General features: G+C 41.2%; 1 protein-coding gene across 4 annotated transcripts in view; it reads left to right on the forward strand.

Annotated features, from left to right (window-relative positions):
• The first annotated feature begins 378 nt into the window (after positions 1-378).
• The window catches only part of CD109 (CD109 molecule), a 114,721-nt gene continuing 91,108 nt past the window's right edge, over positions 379-23,991 (forward strand). For 2 of the 4 annotated variants that reach the window (XM_008139481.3, XM_054721654.1), the window contains exons 1-3: positions 383-604; positions 1,711-1,883; positions 23,302-23,330. In XM_008139481.3, the coding sequence (XP_008137703.2) occupies positions 522-604; positions 1,711-1,883; positions 23,302-23,330 (285 nt within the window). In that variant the 5' untranslated portion in view covers positions 383-521. Of the gene's footprint in view, positions 605-1,710; positions 1,884-23,301; positions 23,331-23,991 lie in introns of all 4 variants that reach the window. The other 2 variants (XM_054721655.1, XM_054721653.1) reach the window with 2 other exon arrangements.

Below are 23,991 nucleotides of genomic sequence, written 5' to 3' on the forward strand. Positions count from 1 at the left end.
CACCCCTGTTTGGTGTGTGTGTGTGTGTGCCATTTCTCTAAAATTCTGACTCATAGTCTGAGGACAATGATTAATTTTTTTCCACTTCACATAGCTGCTATGAATTTCTCCTCACAAGGATGGGCCTGTTTACTCCCTCCTGGCAGCGTTGGTAGGTCGCTAGTGTAAACTGCCAGGGGAACCGGGAGGGCTGGGGAAGTGGGCGCCCCGTGCGCTCCGTGGGGGACAGGGATGCTGGGCCCAGGTTGGGCTGACCTCATTTAGAGACCGCTTTCTGACCCTCCTGGATGGGCGACGTTTGCCAGAGCAGCGAGAAGCGCCATTGTGGTGCGGGTGGGAGGGGTGGAGCCACCAAGTCCGGTCTCAATTTAGATCGCTCACTCCGCTTTTAGGCGCGCCCATTTCAGACTGTTCAACTGGAGTCAGGGGGGGAAAAAATCAGGGAGGAGGTGGAAGCCACACCCCGCCGTGCCCGCGAATTTCCACAGGAGCCCACGGTTGTCCAGGCAGACGCTGCGGAGATGCGGGGCCCACAGCTCCTGACCGCCGCCCACCTCATCTGCGTGTGGACCGTGTGGACCGCCGCGCTGGCCGCAGCCCCCGGGTAGGAGCGCGGGCGCGCGGGGCGCGCGGGGTGCGCGGGGCGGGCGGCGCTGTCCGGGGTCCGGGCTGCGGGAGGAGCAGCACTAGTGCAGCAGCGGGTGGGAACGGCCCCGCGGCGGCAGCCCCCAGCCAGGCACTGGCCTGGTGGTTTTCCCAGGTTCCCTTCAGCTTGGTTTTCCATGAGATAGTTATTTTCTTCACCCTTGAAGTCGTTCAAGCGTTTCTCCGGCCATAACTACTTTCTAAAGAGAGTCATTTTTAGTCCACGTTGCCTCTACATTTTCTCAGCTGCTTGCTCCCAAATAATGTGCCTGCCTTCTTCTCTCAAAGACAAATGGTGCTCGTTTTTCTCCACCTTTGGCATGGGCAAAGTGTGTCTTGGGTGGCTGATGTGTGGTTAAGGTGCGGACGCTGTAGAAAGGTAACCACGGAGGCACCCCAATACTGGAGGGTGCCCCACTCCTCAAGGTTTTTGTAGTTGAGCCCTAACCCCTAGCTTGGGCAGGGAAAGTGCTGTTTTAGCAACTTTTATGCTCTGCTACACCTGGAAATTTTACCACTGATTAGTTTAATGTCTGATGGTATATTTCAATCAGTAGTATTGGTTAGATGATCTTTTCTTGGGCAACTGCCCAAACATAAAGTTTAGAATAAGAAACAGGCAAAATCTGTGTGTACGTACTTGCGTGTGTGTGTGTGTGTGTGTGTGTGTGTGTGTGTGTGTGTTTAAGCCAAGAAAAAAAAAGCCACACTGGGATGAGGTCATCTGTAAAATAGAAGTTTAGAGGCTTGCACATTGCTAATAACTTCTGCATGCCCCAGTGTAAGCCATCTGCATGGAGACTCATGCTGTGCTGTTTGTAGTTCGGAAGTAATAACACAGGTTCTACTCTAGTGGTACATGAATTACTGCATTAAAATTAATTTATGGGAATTATAGTTTCAATGCAGCTGCTAAATGGAGCAGCAGGGCAATATTAATTGGAACAATGGCATTTGGCACAATATAGGGGGTCTGTCTCACTGTCTATAAAATTTGAGGATTACAAAAGAATGGTGACGGGAGGATAAAAAACTTTGGATTTTTTCTTCCTGGGAATTCTTTAGGCCCAGGTTTCTGGTGACAGCTCCAGGAAGCATCAGGCCTGGAGGAAATGTTACTATTGGGGTGCATCTCCTGGAGCACAGTCCCTCACCGGTCACTGTGAAGGCAGAGGTGGTCAAGATGGCAGCAAACGACACTATCTCTGTTCTGGAAGCAGAAGGAGTCTTTGAAAAAGGTAAGATAAAAAGCATTGAGTTTTATCCTTCTTCTACGGTAATTGGAATCTATATATATAAAAGCCTAAGCAACTGTTATGACCAGTAGACCGGTCAACCGGTCACTATGATGTGCACTGACCACCAGGGGGCAGACGCTCAATGCAGGAGCTGCCCCCTGGTGGTCAGTGTGCTCCCACAGTCAACCTCCCGTGGTCCCTTCCCCCCCACTCCCCTCCGGCCAGCTGGCCCTAATCGGCCCCGATCACTGGCCAGGCTGAGGGACCACACCCGTGCACGAATTCGTGCATGGGGCCTCTTGTATGTTAATAAAGCCATGTGAAACCTCAAATTTGGAATGGCTCATGTAATATATTTTTAATTGTTACTTCCATAAATTCCAAAATGGTGTTTTTGGATGTTCTTCCAAGTGGTGATTCAGAGACCCAGGTTCCTTCCATCTTGTGGCTCCATCATCATTAACAAGTAGCTTCCAAGTTTGCAGGGGAAGAGCATGGATTTTCTCATATGGGAAGGTTTTTATGGGCTAGATCTAGAAGTGGCTCATATAACTTCTGCTCCTCTTTCAATGGCCATATTTACAAAGGAGATTGGGGAATGTAGGCGAATGTGTGTTCTGAAGAAGAAATGGATGTAGCTAACAGTCTGACACTAAACCATATTTATCGGGTGTAGAGTACTTTACTAAATAGGCCTATGGGAAGGAAAAGAAGAGCAACACAAGAGCCGAAATCCAGTTTTATGAAATATTTCTTAATTTTTAAAGTAACAAAAATGATAATGTAAAAGTGGGAGCCATTTATAAAAGAACCTACATCTCTTGCTGCAAGTTTATGTTCTTACCTGGCCCAGGATTAAATTGGGTCAATGAATGTCTTCTTTTTCAATACTAAGGGAAAAATAAATTTTTTTTAGGGGATAAATACTTAAATATTTTTTAATCAAAATAACATTTATTGTATATTTTTCTAATTGAAAGAATAACATATGGTCAGTACTTACAACCTGATAAACATTGGAAGTAAAGGAAATAAACCAAAATCACCCATAATCCTACCACCTAAATATAAACACTGTTAACCAGAAGCATGTTTAGATTTAGTCAGTGGCCAGAAATTGAGGCACAGATTCCTATAAATGTTAAGAGTTATATTAAAAAAAATTTTGTAGGGCACATAATGAAGGATGGATGGGATTCCACCACAATTCATTGTATAAATATTTATCCTCTTCCAGCATAGAGGAATTAACAGCATCATGAAATGAGATAAAATCAAAGTTGACCTATGTTTGTGGTTCTTTCTCCACTGGAAGTTGATTGACTAGGTGTATATGTTTGGGATGGGAGTCAGGAAGAGGTAATGTGTGCAGGGGCTAGGCCACTTTATCTTTCATAGGAGAATGTCAGGAAAAAGGGAAGTTTTGTTTTCCTGGAAAAGGAAATGTTGGTTAGAGCTTAAGTTCTGAGTTTGAGTCTTAGCACTAGTTGTGTGATCTTGGGCAGATTACTTAACTGTTCTGAGCTTCAATTTCCTCATCTGTAACATGGGAATAATGAAATTTAATTCCCAGGGCAGTTATCAAGTTAAAATCAGTATCTAGCACCTGTTAGGCACTCAGTAAACAACAGCTGTTAATATTATAAGTAATATATAATTTAATAATACTGAAGAAGAAGATGCAGGAAGCATCATTTCTTTTTTACATGAAGACAGACCTCTGTTTTCATTATTGAACCATTATTTCTAAAAATGAATGAATCCTTGTTTTACGATAATGGCTAAAGAAAATATTGAAATACTTAGTCACAGTAGACAATATTTAAGGTAATTCCACATTTATTATTACTTATTAAGAATTATTATTTTGGCTCTACATGTGTGACAGTTTTTCTGTATTGCAAATTTGGATTATTTTGACAAATATTTGGGCTTTGCTTGGACGTTTGCATACTTTTATTCCCCTGCATTGTCTTTTCTGCAATTTCCATGATCAGTCTCCTTTCTGGGGGGTGCATGTTATTGTGGCTTGGTTTTTAACTTTATTCTTAGATTTTTCTTTTGGGAGGAGAGCCTGTCACATGCCTCTGGGAAGGCTAAAGTGCTCCAAGACTGGGTGGGAAAACGCTATCCTGGTTGCAGAATGGGTTTTTGAAAAAGAAAGAGAAAATTTGCTCTTCCAGGGGCTGTTTTTTGACTGTTAATACACAGTTTCATTGAAAACACCATTGCTGGGAGCTTGGTCCCTCTTTGACAGGAGAATGTTATTCTGTTATCATAGGCTGTGAGTCATTGTTCTCAGAGCAGATGCTTCCTGGAATGTGAGGAGTTAAGGATCAAGACAGTTCTTCATTCTTGTTTTCACATCCTTTGCTTTATCTGACTTTTCCAGTTGTAACTATATGTAGATAAAAGAGGACTTCTAAACTAATGGGGTCTGGATCTTCCTAGGATTCATTTTTATTCTTAACTACATAAACAAAAATAAATACATTTTAGGTCTGATTACTTCATCGCTTTCTTAGGCCTTCCAAGAAAAGGTTGATTTTAATAAAGATTCATCTTCTAGCAGAGCTGGTTAAGGATGGGAACTGTTTCTGAGTGGCTTTTTCTAATGGTCCTAGTCTTAGAAATTCCTGGAGCAGGGCAGTGTTTCACCATAACCAGAATGCATTTCTTGCTTAATTTGTGTCAGAAAAAGTAATAGCTAAAGGATTACTATTGTAGAATAAGGGCAAAAAAGCATGGCTTGTCCTCAAGGAAGAGTTCATTTATTTATTTATTTTTTTGACAGACATGGGGAAAATTTTGTTTGCATTTTTATCCTTGGGGCCAGCAGCATTGATTAGTTAGAGTTCATTGATTCATTTTTAATGCATTCTACATTTATTGGGGATCAATTATGGGTGTGTTTTTTGAGCAACCAAGCCCGTTAGAAAAAGCATTTCTACTAAACAGTTCTCTAAAGATGTATTAATGTTCCTTTAGTGGTGATATTCATACATTCAGGTGTACTTGTCATTATCACCACCACCAACATCACCTTCATTATCAATCTCATCATTATCATCTCTGTAGTGAATAGAACTATGCTTGTGATCTCCTCTTCTATTGTGTAAAAGAATAGGACATCTCCTGGTGAGTGCCTTCTGGTCTGGAGGCACCATTTATTTGTGGTGCCAAGACTTCTTCCATCTTCTCATTGACGTGTTGGGGTGAGGTGTGTTCTCTGAGTGTGTCTGTATCCTTTAATAACTTGCTTTTTCTTTTTGCCCTAAAATCTTGGAGCGTCAAGGGGGTGTTTACCTTCTATTTTTTTAAGAATTAAAAATTCTTCCTTGTCCTTTATTGTTTCTATCTTTTCCACATTGATCGTGGGGTATGTTATTTTCCATCTTGATCCAGTAAGGGTAGGAAATCAATAGTTCTTCAATTGAGGTATTAGCTGAAAACTTAAAAAAAAAAAATTCATCGAATTCAGTTTGGATGGCTTTCTGGTGGAAACAAAGCTCCTGATCGTACATTTCATAACTCACAGATCAACATCAGCCCCATGGTTTTTATGAGAGTAGATTAATGAGTATAGTGTGTGGGCGGATCTCCCAGGACAGGTTTACACAGGCAGCTTTGCTGGTAGAACTCAGTCTAAACTTGTAGTTACGTGAGAATTATTGTTCAAGAGTGTGGGCTCTTCATTCACATGTCTTTGCTATTGTGTGTGATCTGTATAAATAGGTGGGTGGTGCCTGATGTGCTTGGGTTCTGGAGCCAGGCGACACGAATGCCCCTTCATTAGTGGCTGTGTGGCATTGGGCAGTCGTGATCTCAACAGGCTTCAGTTTTATCATCTGAAGAATGGTAGTTCCTGCCTTTTACAGTTACACAGTAATTGTGAGGATTAAGTGAGCTAACATCTTTAAAGCCCTTAACACATAGGAATTATTTAAGAAAATGGTAGCTGTTGTTATTAGAAGAGAATTGCAACCCTTATGTCCGAGGCAATTATTAATCGCCTATTGCGACGATCTTGGATGGGAACTCTATAAAAGGCACATCACTAGGAGAGAATGGGAAGGGATTTAACGTGTTAATTTTTGGGTTCCCCATTGTGCCAGGGACTTTCTGCACAATATTTCATTTCAGTGACCCTATGAAAAAGGCACTACACTGAGGCTAAGAAAGAACAATTAATTTTCCTGACTCAATACAGTAAATGATAAAGCCTGAATTAGAAGTTGGTTCTGTTGGTTCTGGATTGGAAGGTTTTTCTACTGCCTGGAAAAGCATGAAATAGTTTTTGCTTGCTTTACTTTGCCATATCAATGCAGTGTTGTATCAGTCATCTTCCTCTGAAATCATTTTCGTGTTTGCTGGTAGGAGTTTAGTCGTAGATCTAATGAAATATAATTTGAATCCAAAGAATCGCAAGACACAGTGCTAGCTCTGCTCTTAAATTTTCAAGCTGGACGGGACCTCGGAGATAAGGCAATGCAATCACCTAATTTACGGCTGAGGTGTGGTGTTGGGTGACTTGCCCAAGGTGAAATCGCTCCTGGGTGGAAGCCGATTGCAGGTCCCCAAATTGGCAGTCCAGTGCTATTTCCATTATACTCTAGGAAACTTTCCTAACATCTGGAGGACTGTGTGTAAGACTGAGGATATATTTGCAAACGTTGATTTTTTTTTTTTATATATGGAAGGAAATAAGGCTAACTAAGGAGTTTTAAAATGCTTACCTGCATTTTTGTGTAAGTTTCTTAATTCAGTTCAAGGGGAGTTGCTCTTTATGGACTAATGGCTCTGCATTCAGGGGTGGGTGCCTTTTTAACATTAAATTCTGTGGCTGTGTTTCTCAAAGTTTGAGACGTACTTATTAAAAATATAGATTGTGGCCACCCATCCCTTCAAGGCATGGGTAAGGTCTGGCCATCTAAACTTCATTTTACGCATTCACCACAAGTGATTCTTAGAAACCTTAAAATGAGAACAGCTGTCCTTTGCTATCTAAAGAATTGTGTTTTTTTTAAACATGTGCAAAATTTATTCAACTCATTAATTAATGAAATAGAACATAAAATTGTTTCAAAAAGAAGCTTTGAAAGGAAGACAAGTTTGGTTTATTTTTCACTCCTTGAAATATAGCTCGGAGCTTGCATGAATGTGTGTGTAAGATGGAATTTCATTGCAAAGGAAAACCAAATAAATGAAGTAAAAGTCTAAGTCAAACAAACATAGGCAGAATCTAAATCCTACCATCACTGAAACCTGAGAGTTTAGGGAGAAGGTTGTAAAATCAAGGGAGATAAAAAGAAAAAAAAAGTAAGAAAGAAAAAAAACAGCACTCAGAGGAACTATTTATAGGCAACTTGAAAAACAAAAAGGAATATTAGAATAAGATTGCTAGTTTGACACAAAGCTGGTTGATGTCCTCCCAGGCAATAAACGTTGTGTATCTGTTCTTGCCGGGAAAGCCTGAGAGTGAGGCATGCCTTTGCAAGTGGATGATGATTCAAGGCAGCTGAGAGCAGGCCCCTCCCAGACTCCCGAATTTGCCTTTCAAGCAGCCCCCGACCCTAAGCGTTGGTGTTAATTTTAAACAGTAGAGAAACTTGGGTTTGATTATGAATCAGTGATTGAGTGAAGTTGAAAGTGAACATACTGATTCTTCAAACTCCAAGTTAAACATTTGCAGCTCCTCTTCTAACACGGAATGAGTCACTGTCCCAGTGACTCACTGAGGGTTTTGGTGGAAATAGAAATTAGATCCTAAGAATTTGGGCTGAGTTACTGTTTGATTCTTTATGTCAGTGATTTCCTATTTTTAAAAAAATCTCATGACACACATAGACTAATTACCAAAATTCTGCAGCACACACACAAATATGTTTTTTTGCCGCTCTGATAAAAAAAAGTATAACTTTGATTCATTCATATCGGACAGCTATTGTATTGGCTGTTGTCATTTTTTTTTTTTTTGACAGCCTAAGGGAAAAGAGGTCAGTGCCTCTGACTAAATAGTCAGGTATTATATGTTTTATAAGTTCTTGTGGTTGAAAAATCACTGCTTTATGTTGTTAAGAGGACTTTGCAATGCTGAAACTACTTGTTTCCCCAAGGACATTTCTCCCCATTAATTTAGTATTTATTACTTGCTGTATGTGAAACATGAATGAATGAGGGGTGGGGAATAAAAGGAAGGAAGGAAGGCATTTGAGGAAGTTCAGAAGTTTTAGAAGATTAACATAATATTTAAAATGCAGAAGCCTGGAGAGTTTTTATTTTTTGTTTGTATAAAAAAATTCAATGTGGTTTATAAATAGTGCTTCTTATGTGTAACCCTGTGCATGGTACTGTTTTTACATCAGAGCTATACAAATGTCCGTTCATAAATGTCCCACCTCTGCTGACATCTTTGGCATTTAGTGGGAACAGTTATTTCCAAGACTAGAGAAGGGAAGCGTGTGCCAGAGGAAAGCGCCGATGGCTGGGAGTGAAGTTGTGAGATTTGTGAGTGTGTTTTCTGAAAAGATGTTACTTACATTCTGCTTTAGATATAAGTTTGGGGAGACATTCAGGAGGCAGTGTCCAACGGATAGTTTTGAAATTGTAGCTAGGGAGAGAGTTTAAGGCATTGTTTCATAGAGGTAGACAATATTAGGAGTCTTGGTGGGAATGCATGAAGGCACAAGAGAGACAGTGCTTATGGAAAGAACAAGACTGATGACAGAAGCTTGGGAAGAGGAAAGGAACTCAATGAAATGTATAGACAGTGAGCAACCAGGGACAGGGATAGATTGAAGATGGTAAGATGTCTCAAAAGCCAAGGGAAGAAAGAGTTACAAAGGTTTTAATAGTGCCAAGTGTCCCAGGAGGCTCTAGAAGAGGAAGACAAAGAAAAGGGCATTGGTTTTGTTTTTTGTTGTTTTTTTAAAATATATTTTATTGATTTTTTACAGAGAGAAAGGGAGAGGGATAGAGAGCTAGAAACATCGATGAAAGAGAAACATCGACCAGCTGCCTCCTGCACACCCCCTACTGGGGATGTACCCACAACCAAGATACATGCCCTTGACCGGAATGGAACCTGGGACCTTTCAGTCCACAGACTGACGCTCTATCCACTGAGCCAAACCAGTTTCGGCAGGGGCATTGGTTTTAAGTCAAGTGTTGGGAGGAAAAGCCGAGTTTTAACTAATAAATGGGTGGTGAGAAAAAATAATCAGAAAGCGTAGATCACTCTTTGCAGAAGTTTGACAATTGAAAGGAGAGAGGTCTGTTAAAAGGCATAGTTAGAGAGGTAAACTTGTTGATACAAAAGTGAGAGGTGGATAATTTATGTGTAAGAGATAGTGAGATCAAGATCAAGACCTCAGGTGAATAGATTATCCTTAAAAATATACCTTTTCTTTGATTAATAAAGAAATAGAAGAGCATGAGAAAGGGAAGAAATATTTTGAGATATGAACTTGAGATGAAGAATCAAGTTGAAATATGGTTTTAGGAAAACTTTGCCATAGTTAATCTATCTGCCTCTACATTGTACAGATTGGCCATCTCTTTATTGGAAGCAGGAATAAACATTAAATGTAGTGTCTCATTGGAGAGAGAAGAACAGATTGGAGATATTTTCTATTGGTGCCCTAACCTGGGTCCCTGCTGGATTGGGGGATATGGGAATGCAAAGGCTGATACGTGGATTGGTGTGGGGGAAGGAGCACAGAGGACAGAAGAGAAAGCGGCTGTTTATAGTGGCAGTGTGGGGGAGGAAAAATAACTTTCCTTCCTACCTTTCTAAATTCTTCTGGCTGGAATAGTAATCAAATTGGCATGAGACAGATTAACAGGAGAAAATACGAAATTTATTACATATGTACATATGAGGGGTCCCATAAGAATACGAGACCTGCAGACAGATCAAGCCGTTAAGGCTTATATACCATCTTGAGCTAAGGAGAAGTGTGGGGGGACTTCAGAGGGCAGAGGGGCCATTCACATAGAGATAGAAAATGATTGATAAATAAATGTTTGCTGATCCAATGGGATCAAATGGGCCTTGCTAACTTCCTCCCTGTCTGTCACACCAAGTTCATATTAAAGTATAGTTAGTTACCGGTGACGCTAGTTCCCTTCATGGAGCAGCTCCTCTGTCTAAATTCTTTTAGGCAATTAGGGGGAAGGTTGAAGTTTCTATCTGAGTCTTTTGTTTCTTAAAAATAACCAGCTTAAAATAATCAATATACCAAAAGGCATATTTTGGGTAACAAATTATGCTTCCCCTCAGTGGTTGCCTCACTTGAAGCTTGGGGGATTGGGGTGGGGAGGTATTTTATTACTTCCATTGTTGTCGGTGTGAGTAAGAAGTGGAATTGTAACTCATCATCATCTTGGTCTGGGCTAAGATGACCATCACACCAAAGGTGCAGTGACAAAACTTGAGAAGGAAATAATTATACTGGGTCCTGGTCTTGCTCTGTCTCATCTATTCTTCACTTCCCTTAGGAAAATTCCATGATTTGACTTGCTTTTCTTGCAAGGGTGGGGATGAAATTGATCAAAGAAGACTTGGTGGAGGGAGGTAGTGGGAAGGTCTGTGGGTCTTTAGTTCTCAAAGAATTAAAATCTGAAAACCAGAGTGGTAAAGAGCTTGGAAATAAACAAGGAGGAAGATTGTGTGTTTTTGAAAAAATATATATTTTATTGATTTTTTTACATAGAGGAAGGGAGAGGGATAGAGAATTGGAAACATCGATGAGAGAGAAACATCGATCAGTTGCCTCCTGCACACCCCCCACTGGGGATGTGCCTGCAACCAAGGTACATGCCCTTGACTGGAATCGAACCCGGGACCCTTCAGTCTGAAGGTTCAGTGCTCTATCCACTGAGCCAAACCAGTCAGGGCAAGGATTGTGTGTTGTTGTTTTTTTAAGAACACCCGGTAACTTCCTTTTGATAGGGCAGTGCTAAGAATTTACATTTATGAAAATGTAACTGGCAGAATTGATTTAGTATTGTAAATTAAGTTCCACTGAAATATGTGTTAAATCTCCTCAAGAATATAGTTAGTTAAGACAGGGCATTTACTCTTTTGAGAATTCTAAACATTTATTAGGCTCAAATTGTATATGGCACAATATTGGGTGACATAAATGTTTGGTGATCACACGAAGTTCTTATCCTTATGCTCCTCTTAGGGAAGAAAGATAGGTTTCATTTCATGTGGCAACTTGCGTTGACGGTAGAGGTTGCTTGGAGTGCTGTGCTGATGACAGTTTCAAGATCAAGTCTGGGTTTACTGGAATAGATGGATTAGCTGTGTCTTTATGGACATGAGAATGGGGACTGTGGTATGAAGCCTGCAAGTGAACCCATTGGGTTGAGGAGAAATGATTGCCTACAGGGTTACATAGGGGACAGAAGTAATAACATGGATAAGAGAGAAAGGATGGAAGAGTGGATGCATCCAAATACTAACACCAGATTGCACTAAGCTACAGAGGAGGGACAGGGAGAGATTATGAGGTTTTGTTTGGACTAATATTTTAGAAGAATTAGCTGGGTCTGTTGTGTACAGTGTGGGGGACACAGTGGATTAGAATGGGGGCCCTGGAGGCACATTGTAATTGAACCCTTAGCACCACCTGCTACCACCTTTGAGGCCTTGGGGCAAGTCACCTCGTCTCACTTAGTCTCAGTTTATTTATTTCCATAATGGTAATAATAATGGTACTACCTCAGAGCATTGTTGTGAGACTTAAGAGAGACTTTAAAAGTGCCCAGCCATGACCAGTGTGGCTCAGTTGGTTGGGCTTCATCCCTGTGTACCGAAGGGTTGTGAGCACATGCCCAGGTTATGGGCTCCATCCCTGGTAGGGGGTGTGCAGGAGGCAGCTGAATGATGTTTTGCTATCTTATTGATATTTCTCTCTCTCTGCCTCTCCCTTCCTCTCTCTAAAAATCAATAAAAAATCTTTAGAAAACAGTAACAACAAAAAACTGCACTGTCCCATATAGCAGCCACTAGCCACATGTAGTTTTGAGCACTTGAAATGTGGTTCGTAAAAATTGATATGGGCTGTGTGTGTGAAATACATACTGGATTTTGAATGCTTAGTACACAAAATTCACTGAAACTCAATAATTTTTATGATGATTACATGTTCAGTGGTCAGATTTGAGATAGATCCTATCTAATAATAGACAAATATGCAAATTGACCGCACCTTTGCTACACACAAGCCATGCCCACCAGCCAAGCCACACCCACCAACCAATCAGGACGAGTATGCAAATTACCCCAACAAATATGGCAACTAATTTGCATATCAAGACAGCGTCGAAAGAAGCCAAGAGCTGCATAAGGGAGTAAAGCTTCGAAGAAGCAAGCAAGCCAGGGAGGCGGGGGGAGGAGAAGGGAGGAGCGAAGTCAGGGCCGGGGCGAAGGGGAAAGCAGGCGGGCTGGTGGAGAAGGTGGGGCGGGTGACAAGGGAGGAGCGGAGGCGGGGTAGAGTGCAGCAGGAAATCCTATTGCAGGATTTTTCCTGCAACGGGAACACTAGTTGGGTTAAATAAAATGTGTTATTAAAAATAATTTCACCCGTTTCTCTTTGCTTTTTTACAACATTATCATAGTGCCTGGCACATGGAAACACTTGAGAGTGTGGCTGTGTTGTATCTGACGTTTCCCAGTATTAGATATTAGTACTGACGTTTCCCTCAAGCCTGGAGCATGGGGTCAGGTCTCTCTCTTGATGGCTGTTTGACTCTGACTTGAGTGGGCCTTCAACCTTATTCTGTGTTCCCTGAGGAAGGAAGAAGTCTCCCTCAAAAGAGAACCATACTATAAGGGTGTAAAGGGCCAGAGGGTAAACGCTGTAGGTTTTGGTGGCCTTATGGTCTTTGTGGCCGCTAGTCAGCTTCCCCTTGGTGGTGAAAGCAGCCATGGAAAGAGCACACAACAAATGAGTGTGCTTGTGTACCAGTGGAACTTTACCTATGGAACTTGAATTCGGAGTTCATATAACTTCCGTGAGTCATAAAATACTGTTCTTTTTATTTTTTCCAGCTATTTAAAAATGCAAAATCATCTTTAGTTCATGAACTATACAAAAAACAGTCATGGCCAGATTTGGCCCAGGGGCCGTAGACTGCTGCCCCTGCCGTAATAAATACCCTATGCATTTAGCAGCCCATAGCCTTGCTCGACTCTTGGTTTTTCATTTGTACTGAACCTAACATCTAGTTTATAATGTATCCTTTTATTTGTTTTACTTTTAGTGGGTTTTTGTTTGACCTAATTTACACTTAGCAGTCTAAATGGGACAAAAGGTTATTTATGAAACTCATACTTATTGAGGTATTTGTAAACAAGGGAGGCAGGAGAGAAAGAAATTAGAGTATGTAAGCGACCAAAGGAGATACTTTTGGTTCGTTTTGCTTGAAATACTTGTGTTTTCTGTATAGCTTGTATTCACTGATGAGTTATCAACCTCTTAAAGTGACATTAAATTGTGAAGCAGAAACATTATATTTTAAGGTTTTATCCTCCATGGATTTTGGTGGAAAACTTCATTTTTCACTTTGTCCATTACAGTCAAAGAAATTGCTGAATAATGAAAGAACATTTAATAACTTGGTAGAGAGGTCAAAATTTTCAGCTTAAAAGTATTATACCTAAGTTTATTACTATACGGCTCATTACTGAATAGCAGAGAGCTGCTGTCAGGCATATAGATTGTAGAAAATATTTTTTTTTTCCATAGAGGGTATTTCTGGACCTAGTGGATTTCCAATTACACACTACTCCTTCCTTCCAGCGATTCTCTGCAGAGCTATTTTGTGAGCACAGATGTCGGAAGAGGCGGCATATGGTGTTATAGAGTGTGTTTAAAAAGTTAAGGAAAGGTTAGTTTTTGTGTATGCTTATTACACAATTTAAAAATAGCTTTGACTCTATTTGTAAGTCAAAAGGCCAGCTCTCAGGCTGTGCCAAGCGTGAAGCCTTAAGACAAGGTTTCTTTTGAGTGGCTTGGTGACACTGGGAAGGAGGCAGCGTCTGAAGGGTTTAGATGGACTTTTTCTGGTTATACACAAAAATGATCTGAGTTTTACAAAGTCACGGGAAGAAGGACTTCATGTAGCAGAGTCTATCTTTTCTCGGTGATTTCAAAGAATGCCATGCACTGTTTAGCGAGGTGGTGACTGTTTCCCGTGTCTGAGTGGATCCTTGCCAAAAGAGAGAGGAAATTTCACAACAACTTGTAAATACTGTGTATTTCATCCTCAACCTAGCAACAGCAGAGAAAGAGATTACTATCCCTCGTCTACACGCCCACTACACCACCCCCAATTTTATGTTTTGATGGTGTACATTATTGCTAGAATGTTAGAACTTTCAAATAAGACTTAATAATTGCCTAGGAGATTCCAAGCTGCGTTTGTAAATTTAGAGGGAAGACAACAAGTCGAAAAAAATGTCAAGTACTCAAAGTTGACCTTTTAATAAGGACACATGAGAGCAGTGCGTGGGCCTTAAATGGGATCTCTCTCCTCATCCTTGAGTCACCGAAGCCAGCAAGAGTCAGGGGTGGGTGGGCATCTCTGCCCCTACACGCTAGCTTTTGGGGGCCGCTTCTGTTTCTGCCTCTGTCTTTCCTGGGTCTGTGAATGGACATGGTCACATGTCAGACCCAGGCATGTAGTTCCAATTTCTCGCTAATGATGAAATCCATCAAAAGTTTGACTATGTTTTTTTTTTAATTTAATAAATCTTTATTGTTCATACTAGAGGCCCGGTGCACGAAATTCATGCACGGGTGGGGGGGGGGGGGGGGCGTGTCCCTCAGCCCAGCCTGCACCCTCTCCAATCTGGGACCCCTCGAGGGATGTCCGACTGCCCGTTTAGGCCCTATCCCGGATCGGGCCTAAACGGGCAGTCGGACATCCCTCTCACAATCCAGGACTTCTGGCTCCCCACTGATCACCTGCCTGCCTTCCTGATTGCCCCTAACTGCTTCTGCCTGCCAGCCTGATCACCCCCTAACCACTCCGCTGCCAGCCTGATTGATGCCTAACTGCTCCCCAGCCAGCCTGTTTGCCCCCAACTTCCCTCCTCTGCCGGCCTGGTCACCCCTAACTGCCCTCCCTGCAGGGTTGATCGCCTCCAACTGCCCTCCCTTGCAGGCCTGGTGCCTCCCAACTGCCCTCCCCTGCTGGCCATCTTGTGGTGGCCATCTTGTGTCCACATGGGGGCAGGATCTTTGACCACATGGGGGCAGCTATATTGTGTGTTGCAGTGATGGTCAATCTGCATATTACTCTTTTATTAGATAGGATAGAGGCCTGGTGCATGGGGGGGTGCTGACTGGTTTGCCCTGAAGGGTGGGGGTTCCCTTGGGGCGTGGGGCGGCCTAAGCGAGGGGCCTGTGGTGGTTTTCAGGCCGGCCACGCCCCCTGGTGACCCAAGAGGAGGCCCTGGTATCTGGAATTTATTTACCTTCTACAATTGAAACTTTGTAGCCTGGAGCAAAGCCAAGCCTGCTGCTCGCTCCGTGGCCAGCAGCGATTTCTGTTGGAGTTAATTCACCTTTTATAATTGAAACTTTGTAGCCTTGAGTGGAGGCTTAGGCTGGCAACAGGATGGCTTCTTTTGTTACCGTGGAAACCCAAGCCTCCCTCCCGCTCTCAGTGGCTGTAGCCATCTTGGTTGGGTTTATTTGCATAGTTGTTCCTGATTGGCTGGTGGGCGTGGCTTGGCTGGTGGGCATGGCTTAGGCGTAGCGAAGGTGCAGCCAATTTGCATATAACTCTATTATTAGGTAGGATTATTACAATTGTTCCTCTTTTTTCTCCCATAGCTCCCCTCCACCCGGTTCCCACCCCATCCTTTGCCCTTACCTCCTCCCCACTGTCCTCATCCATAGGTGTACGATTTTTGTCCAGTCTCTTCTTGTACCCCCCACACCCCTTTCCCCCTGAGAATTGTCAGTCCACTCCCTTTCTATGCCCCTGATTCTATTATATTCACCAGTTTATTCTGGTCATCAGATTTTTTATTCACTTGATTTTTAGATTCACTTGTTGATAGATATGTATTTGTTGTTCATAATTTGTATCTTTACCTTTTTCTTCTTCTTCCTCTTCTTAAAGAATACCTTTCAGCATTTCATATAATACTGGTTTGGCAGTGATGAACTCCTTTAGCTTTTTCTTCTCTGTGAAGCTCTTTATCTGACCTTCAATTCTAAATGATAGCTTTGCTGGGTAGAGTAATCTTGGTTGTAGGTTCTTGCTATTCATCACTTTGAATATTTCTTGCCACTCCCATCTGGCCTGCATAGTTTCTGTTGAGAAATCAGCTGATAATCGTATGGGTGCTCCCTTGTAGGTAATTAACTGTTTTTCTCTTGCTGCTTTTAATATTCTCTCTCTGTCTTTTGCTCTTGGCATTTTAATTATGATGTGTCTTGGTGTGGTCCTCTTTGGATTCCTTTTGTATGGGGTTCTGTGCACTTCCTGGACTTGTAAGTCTATTTCTTTCACCAAGTGGGGGAAGTTTTCTGTCATTATTTCTTCAAATAGGTTTTCAGTATCTTGCTCTCTTCTTCTGGCACCCCCATAAGTCTGATGTTGGTACGCTTGAAGTTGTCCCAGAGGCTCCTTACACTATCTTCAAATTTTTGGATTCTTTTTTCTTTTCCAGTTGAGTGTTTTTTGCTTCTTTGTATTTCAAATCTTTGACTTGATTCTTGCATTCCTCTAGTCTGCTGTTAGGTCTCTGTATAATATTTTTTATTTCAGTCAGTGTATGTTTAATTTCTAGTTGGTCCTTTTTCATATCCTCGAGGGTCTTGCTAAATTTATCAGCCTTTTCTAGGAAATTCTTGAAAACCTTATAACCGTGGTTTTGAACTCTATAACCAGTCATTTGTTTTCCTTCATTTCTTTCGTTTGTGATCTGTTTCTTTGTCTCCGCATTTTCGCTGCTTCCCTGAGTTGGTAGAGTAGCTTTGTGTGCTAGGTGTCCTATATGGCCCAGTGGCTCAGCCTTCCCAGTAACCTGAGGTGGACACTCTTGGAGCACCCCTTTATGGACTGTGTGTACAGCCTTGTTGTAGTTAAGTCTTGATTGTTGTTGGTATCACTGGAAGGAATTGACCTCTAGGCCAATTGACTATGAGGATCAGCTGTGTCTACGCTGCGAGAACTTCTGTGCTGGAGACAGCCTTATGAGACAAGACTTGCAAAATTGCAAAAGCCTCTGTGCTTAGCTTGGATGGGGCGGAGTCTCAGGGCTGAGCAGACAGCCTTGGCTTCCTGTCAGCCCTGCCCTATGAGGCCCCTGGGTCTCAGTGTCCCTTGGTAAACGCTGCAGTCCTCTCTGCGCGCACTTGCGCGTGCGCCTCCAGACCTCTGCCTTTTGCGGCTCCCCTGAGTTTTGGTGCACTCCTCTCTTTTCCCGACAGTCCAGACTCCCCCCGTATGAGTCTGGGTCCCCAGGGTCTTGCCCGGAACTGGGGTTCAGTGCAGTCAGAACTGGGGTTCAGTGCAGTTGGGAGCTTCCGTCTCCCTTCCACTAGAGAAAGCCAGCCAGGCACTCAGCCGCCCGTTCTCTCCAAGTGCGTGTCTCTGTACCTCAGCATTTTGTAGCTCCTCTGAGTCTCCGTGTGCCCCTCTCTTTCCTTCTAGATGTAGAATTTCCACTCAGCCAGCTTTCCTGTGGTTCTGGATGATGTCTGTTCTGTCTTTTAGCTGTAGTTTTGAAATTGTTGTGCGAGGCAGCAGTTTAGGTGTTCACCTATGCCGCCATCTTGGTTTCTCCCCAGTTTGCATTAAAAAGAAAAGTTCTATGAAATGGTGTCTCCTGCACTTCAAATCTAGGGACCTGATTTTGATTGCTAAAATGCTTGCCCTCCAATTAATCAAACTACTCTTTATTTGGTTTGTAGACCCACAGCTATTTTTTACTTTCGCCTTGCCTGGTGTCACTTAGAAACATAAATTATTGCTCCCCTCCCCCCCCCCCCCCACACCCGTTGCCTCCTACTTAGTAATTTGCCAGTGGTGGGAGGTAGGCCGTGTGTCAGGCCATGAGAGAAAGGAAGCATATTGTTTCCTCCGGTCACTAGGCTGACAAAATAGTCAACCCCGATGATGTGTCCTAAAGTAATGAAAAATAAATAATCTCTATAATCGAGGGTGCAGTTTTTCTGGGGCACGCAGCTCACTGCAGTTTAATTTCTTTTGGTTTTATTTTAATCTGGGACTTTGTGGTGGATGCCTTGCTGTACCACCCAGATACAGCCCTTCAGGGATGAAGGGCTCATTGCCTCAAGCTCTGGGAGTGTTGCCACAGACTCTCAGGGCCAGCGCCCTCTGGGGATTCATCAGCTAAACAAGGCCTCCTTGCCAGAGGGCACCCCACCCTGGGTGGAGGTCAAGCCCTCCTAGGGTGGAGGTCCAGCCAACCCAGGACAACTCTCAAGGGCCATGGCTGCTTTTGAGCGCCCCTTGTGGACGTCTCTTGAGCCTGCAGCTCTCTCTCTCCCCTTCCTCTCCCTAGTCCTGTCTCCTTCCCTTCCCTTCCCTTCTCCAGGTGCCCATCCTCAGACACTCCCTACAAAACCTCTTGCACTTTAATCATCATCTCAGAGTTGGAACCCAGCCTTAGATGTTGTTATTGTTTTACTTTGCTTTGAAGAGGGATTTTTCAGATCTTGACATTACCTTCAAATGTATCGTAACTGTGCAGTGTGAAGAACCGATGTAAGAGTTGGGAAATTTTCTAGTTTTCATATATCCTTTTCAGAAATTGTCGTATAGCACGAGTTATTTTAAAATTAGTTTCACTGCTGCAGTGCTTAATATAACTATAAGGGTTGGGAGAAACATTATGGAAGACAACAGACATAAAGTTGAGGGGAGAAAGGAATCCGAGATGACTGAGATTTTGAACCTCTGTGACTGAGAGAGGGGTGACATCAACATACACACACAGCAGGCTCTCTAGGCTGTGGAACTTTTACAATAGTCAAAGGTAAGAGAATAAAAGGACAAAAGTACAATTGCTGTTCTCGTACTGAGAGGAGAGTAGGTTTAGAGATGGGGCCCAAGAGCCAGACTGCAGGGTTAGAACCTTGGCTCCCTTACTTTTTCTGTGTGACCTGGGCAAGTCACTTAGTGTTTATGTGACTCAGGGTTCTCATTTGTAAAGTAAGGATAATAATGCTTAACAGGATCATGGTGAGGATTAAACCAGTTAATGTATGTAATAGCTGTAGAGCACTCTAAACAGTATCTATATTGTTATTGTAGTCACAAAATCAAAAAGATTACACAGAGTCAGAACTGTTGGTTGTTTTATTGCTTCTGAGAAAAATCTTCATTCTTGCATTTTCTAGACCAGCACTGTTCAATAGGAGTATAATGGTACCACCTATGTAATATAACATTTTATTTATTTATTTATTTATTTATTTATTTATTTATTTATTTGTCTAAAGTTTGTAATATAACACTTTCTAGTAATCAAATTAAAAAAATAAAAAGAAACAGATGAAATTAATTTGATAATATACTTTATTTAACCCAATAATTCATAAATATTATCAGCTCAACATGCTATCACTATAAAAATTACTGAGATAGTTTGCATTCTTTTTTTGTTTTAAGTCTTAGAAATATGGGTTGTATTTTACACATGAAGCGTATTTCAGTTGCTTAATAGCCACTTGTGGCTAGAGGCTACTGTATTGGACTGTGTGCAGCTTTAGAGATTTGCTAGTTAACCTTTTTTAATGTCAGAAGTGTTCAGTTAGCTCTTACTGTGAATGAACCAACTTCAAAACTTAGTGGCTTAAAACAACAATGGTTTATTAATTCTCATGAGTCTCACTCACCCAGCCTTGTACACACAAGATTGGTGATTATTGGCTGACCTATTTCTTACCATGATAGTTGTGACATTTTCTAATTCCATGATTCCTTCTACATTTATGGTAAAGAAGAACTTTTTCTTCTCCCTCATTTAGTCTTTTACTTAATTATATAGTAGCACGAACTCATAGACTCTTGAGTTTTTTCAGTAGGTTATAATCCATTATTTATTTGAATGCTCAAATTGTCTTACCATTATATATCAGTATATAGATATAGTCTATATTTTTTTGTAGATTTGCCATATTACCCCTGCCCCCACGCATGTATAGCTTTCACCAGTATCAACATCACTCACCATAATGGTACATTTTTTAAATACCAAAGATGAACCTATATTGACTCATCATAACATCATAATCACCCAAAATCCATAGTTTATCTTAGAGGTTACTCTTGATATTATATATCCTATGGGTTTGGACAAATGTATAATGATGTACCCATCATTATAATATCATACAAAGTATTTTCACTGCCCTAAAAGTACTCTGTGTTCTGCCTGTTCATCTCTCCCTGCCTCCCCCTGGCAACCACTGATTTTTATATTGTCTTTATAGCTTTGTCTTTTCTACAGTTTTATAGGGTTTAAATTATATAGTATGTAGCCTTTTCAGATTGGCTTCTTTCACTTAGTAATAAGCATTTAAGTTTTCTTCTTTTCTTGTAATGTCTTAATAGTTCATTTCTTTTTAACGTTGCATAATAAGCCATTGTCTGGCTGTACCACAGTTTACTTATCTAATCACCTACTGAAGGACATGTTGATTGCTTCTAAGTTTTGGCAATTATTGCCCTGGTTGGTATGGCTTGGTTGGTTGGAGTATCATCAGGGTACATGCCTGGGTTGTGAATTCAATCCCCAGTTGGGGTGTGTGTGGGAGGCAACTGATCTCTCACATTGATGTTTCTCTCGCTTTCTCTCTTTCCCTTCCTCTCTGAAATCAATTAAAAAATAAGTTTTGGCAATTATCAATAAAGCTTCTATAAACACCTGTGTGCAGATTTTTGTGTGCACATACGTTTCCAACTCCTTTGAGTAAATTACCAAGGAACATGATTGTTGGAGTATGTGGTATAAGTTTAATTTTGTAGGAAACTACCAAACTGTCTTCCAAAGTGGCTATACCATTTGGCATTCCCACCAACAGTGAGTGAGAGTTCCTACTGCTCCACATCCTGGTCAGCATTTGGTGTTGTATTTTGGACTTTGACTCTTTTAATGGGTATATAGTGGTATCTCGTTGTTTTAATTTACATTTCCTTGTGATGTGGAACATCTCTTATGCTTATTTGCCATCCATTTATTTTCTGTAGTGAAGTGTCTGTTCAGGTCTTTGACCTTTTTTTTAAAAGTCCAGTTTTATATTTTTAATATGTCTTTATTGATCTTAGAGGAAGGAAGCAGGATATGGAGATAGAAACATTGATGAGAGAGAAACATGGATTTCTGCCTCCTGAATGTCCCCTACCAGGGATCCAGCCAGCAACCCAGGCATGTGCTCTGACCAGAAACTGCAGAACTGAACCAGTCATCTCTAACTTCATGGGTTGATGCTCAACCATTGAGCCACACCAGCTGGGCTGACCTATTTTTTTATCGATATATTTTTTTAAATTGTTGAGTTTTGAGAGTACTTTGTATATTTTGGATAGCAATCCATTATCAAATGTGTCTTTTGCAAATATTTTCTCCCAGTCTGGCTTTTCTTTTTATTCTCTTGACATTGTTTGTTTGTAGAGAAGTTTTTAATTGGAATGAAGTCTAGCTTATCAATTATTTCATACATCAGCCCTTGTTTAATTGTTTCTCCTTCTTCCCCTTTTCAAAACATTTTTAGTCCAATGTCCTGTTACTTAAGACTCCTGCTCTTGGCTTCCTATGGTGGCAGTTATTGGATAAACTGATCTGTGCTAGGGTAGGATAAGTGATTTTGCTGAATTGCTTATCTGCTCCTGAAAAAATATTTGTTTTTCACTGAGGCCCATTGAGGCAGTGGTTTTCAGCGTGCGTGTGCACACATCAGGGAGTGCGTAAGCCCATTTATAAGGGTGTAGTTAGAACATGTGCTTTTATTGCTATAATTTTACTGAGCAAAACTAAGAAATTAAGGTTTTCTAATATTCAATATTTTGTTTGAGAAGGGGCATGTATAAACTTTATAAATCTAAGTTGACATTGGCAGTGTGTACTAAATAGCTTATTTTATTATTAAATATGTTTTTATTGATTTTTAGAAAGAAGAAGGGAGAAGAATAGAGAGAAACATCAATGAGAGATACATTATTGATCTGCTGCCTCTTGCATGTCCCCTACTGGGGATTGAGCCTGCAACCCGGGCACACCACACTGGCTGGGCCTAAATAGTTTATTGATTGAATGCTCCATCACAGAAATTTGAAGACCACTGCTATAGAGTCCCATAGACATTCCCAGTGGGTAACTCTTCAAGCTTCCTGGCACTATAATTGCTTATGTTTATCAAGTGTTACCTATGTGCCAGGCATTGTTCTATATACTTCACAGACATGGACATACTTATTGCTTAAAACCACGTTAGGAGATTGGTATGATTGTTAGCATTCTCATTTTATAAATGAAAAAACTGACCCTGGAGACTCAGATAACTTGGTCTGGGACGGGGGTAGTATGTGACTGGTTCAGGATAGAACCCATGCGGTCCTATTCTAGAGGCCACTTGCTTAATCCTTGTTCCTTATGGGCTGCCTGCTCATCTGTTCCCAGGGGCTAGACGCATGTGGCCTTCAGGAGGAGAGGGACTATGTTTGTCTTGTTTGTTGTGGTTCCCTTAATAAATATTTCTTAAGTGAATGAAGGGACTGAGGGTCTGTCACCATTTCTAAATTCATGCCACTTAAATGGGAACTTTGGATAAGTAATTTTTTATTTTTAACATGAAACACTTTTTCCCTTGAAATAAATGGATCTGATGAAAAAAAGAATGACACGAGTTGAATTAGCAGTCCCATATTTAGAAACTTTACACGAAAAAAAAGTCTGTATTACTCTAATACTAATGAGCCAGTTATGAGTCAACATGACTAATGCCTTCCTTTTCTTGCTTTATCATGAGGGTATGAGAACATAAGAACTAAACCTCAGATTCCTTCTGTAGATTCTCTGAAGTGTTGCTCAAATGTGTATAATATTAAAACAGCATCAGGAGCTGCAGCAACCATGCCAACAGAAATGATAATGGAAAAGGGACGTAAAACTTACTAATTTTTTTTGAGAGGTTCACCCAGTAATAGTCTTTTAAGTCTGGCCCAGTTTTCCTTAATTATTTGGCACAAAGATAAGTAATAATCTCTCAGGTGTTCTGGGCATTAACAACGTTGTGTTGGTTTGACCGAATAAGTTTATGATTCCTTCCACATCAAGCATTTTAGGGGAGTCTTGCAAGTTCTGTGTTATATCATCAGATTCAAATTATGACTCTTTTTCCCCCCTTCATTTCCCTTTTAGGCTCTTTCAAGACACTTATTCTTCCATCAGTAAGTATCCATTAAAATTTTTCGGTTTCAGAAATGTGCATTTCATCAGTGAACTAAATACATTAATATTTTGTTGGTTTTTGTATCCAGTTAAATTCCTTGTGAATTTGGCTTGAGTTCAGTTGCATCTTCAGACTATGTAAGAATAATCTTCCTTCAGGGAGATTGGTTATTAGGCCTTTCAAACTCATAGCAGAGATTTTCTTCTTGTAAAATAGAGAACTTCACTGAAGGAAATTGGCCCAGACTAATAGCGCAGGAACCTGGGCTGATTTGGTCCTGCTTCTGCCTTAATGAGCCCTACAGTCTGGAGTGTGTAATTAATGCTCCATCCTTTAGTCTCCTCATCCTGGAACAGGGCAGAGCCATGCTGAACCTGTTGGAGTCTGAGGCAAAAGGAAACATCAGTAACACTGGTACTGTCTTAGTTTAAAATTTTATTTTTGTTCATAATTGAATTATTTGTATTATTTTGGATATGTTAAACTATTTAAAATTATGTTATTTATCTTTATTACCGAGTTTTTTGGTATCCCCTTAAATTTTATACCTGAGCCAAGTATCTCACGCACCTCACCCTAGACTCTGCCCTGGAAAAGGGGATAAGACACTGTGTCTATTTCGTAATGGTGCGGGTACCCTGGAGGGGAAACCGGACGTC

The sequence above is a fragment of the Eptesicus fuscus genome, chromosome 10 (genome assembly GCF_027574615.1).
Source record: "Eptesicus fuscus isolate TK198812 chromosome 10, DD_ASM_mEF_20220401, whole genome shotgun sequence".
Classification (NCBI taxonomy): Eukaryota; Metazoa; Chordata; class Mammalia; order Chiroptera; family Vespertilionidae; genus Eptesicus; species Eptesicus fuscus.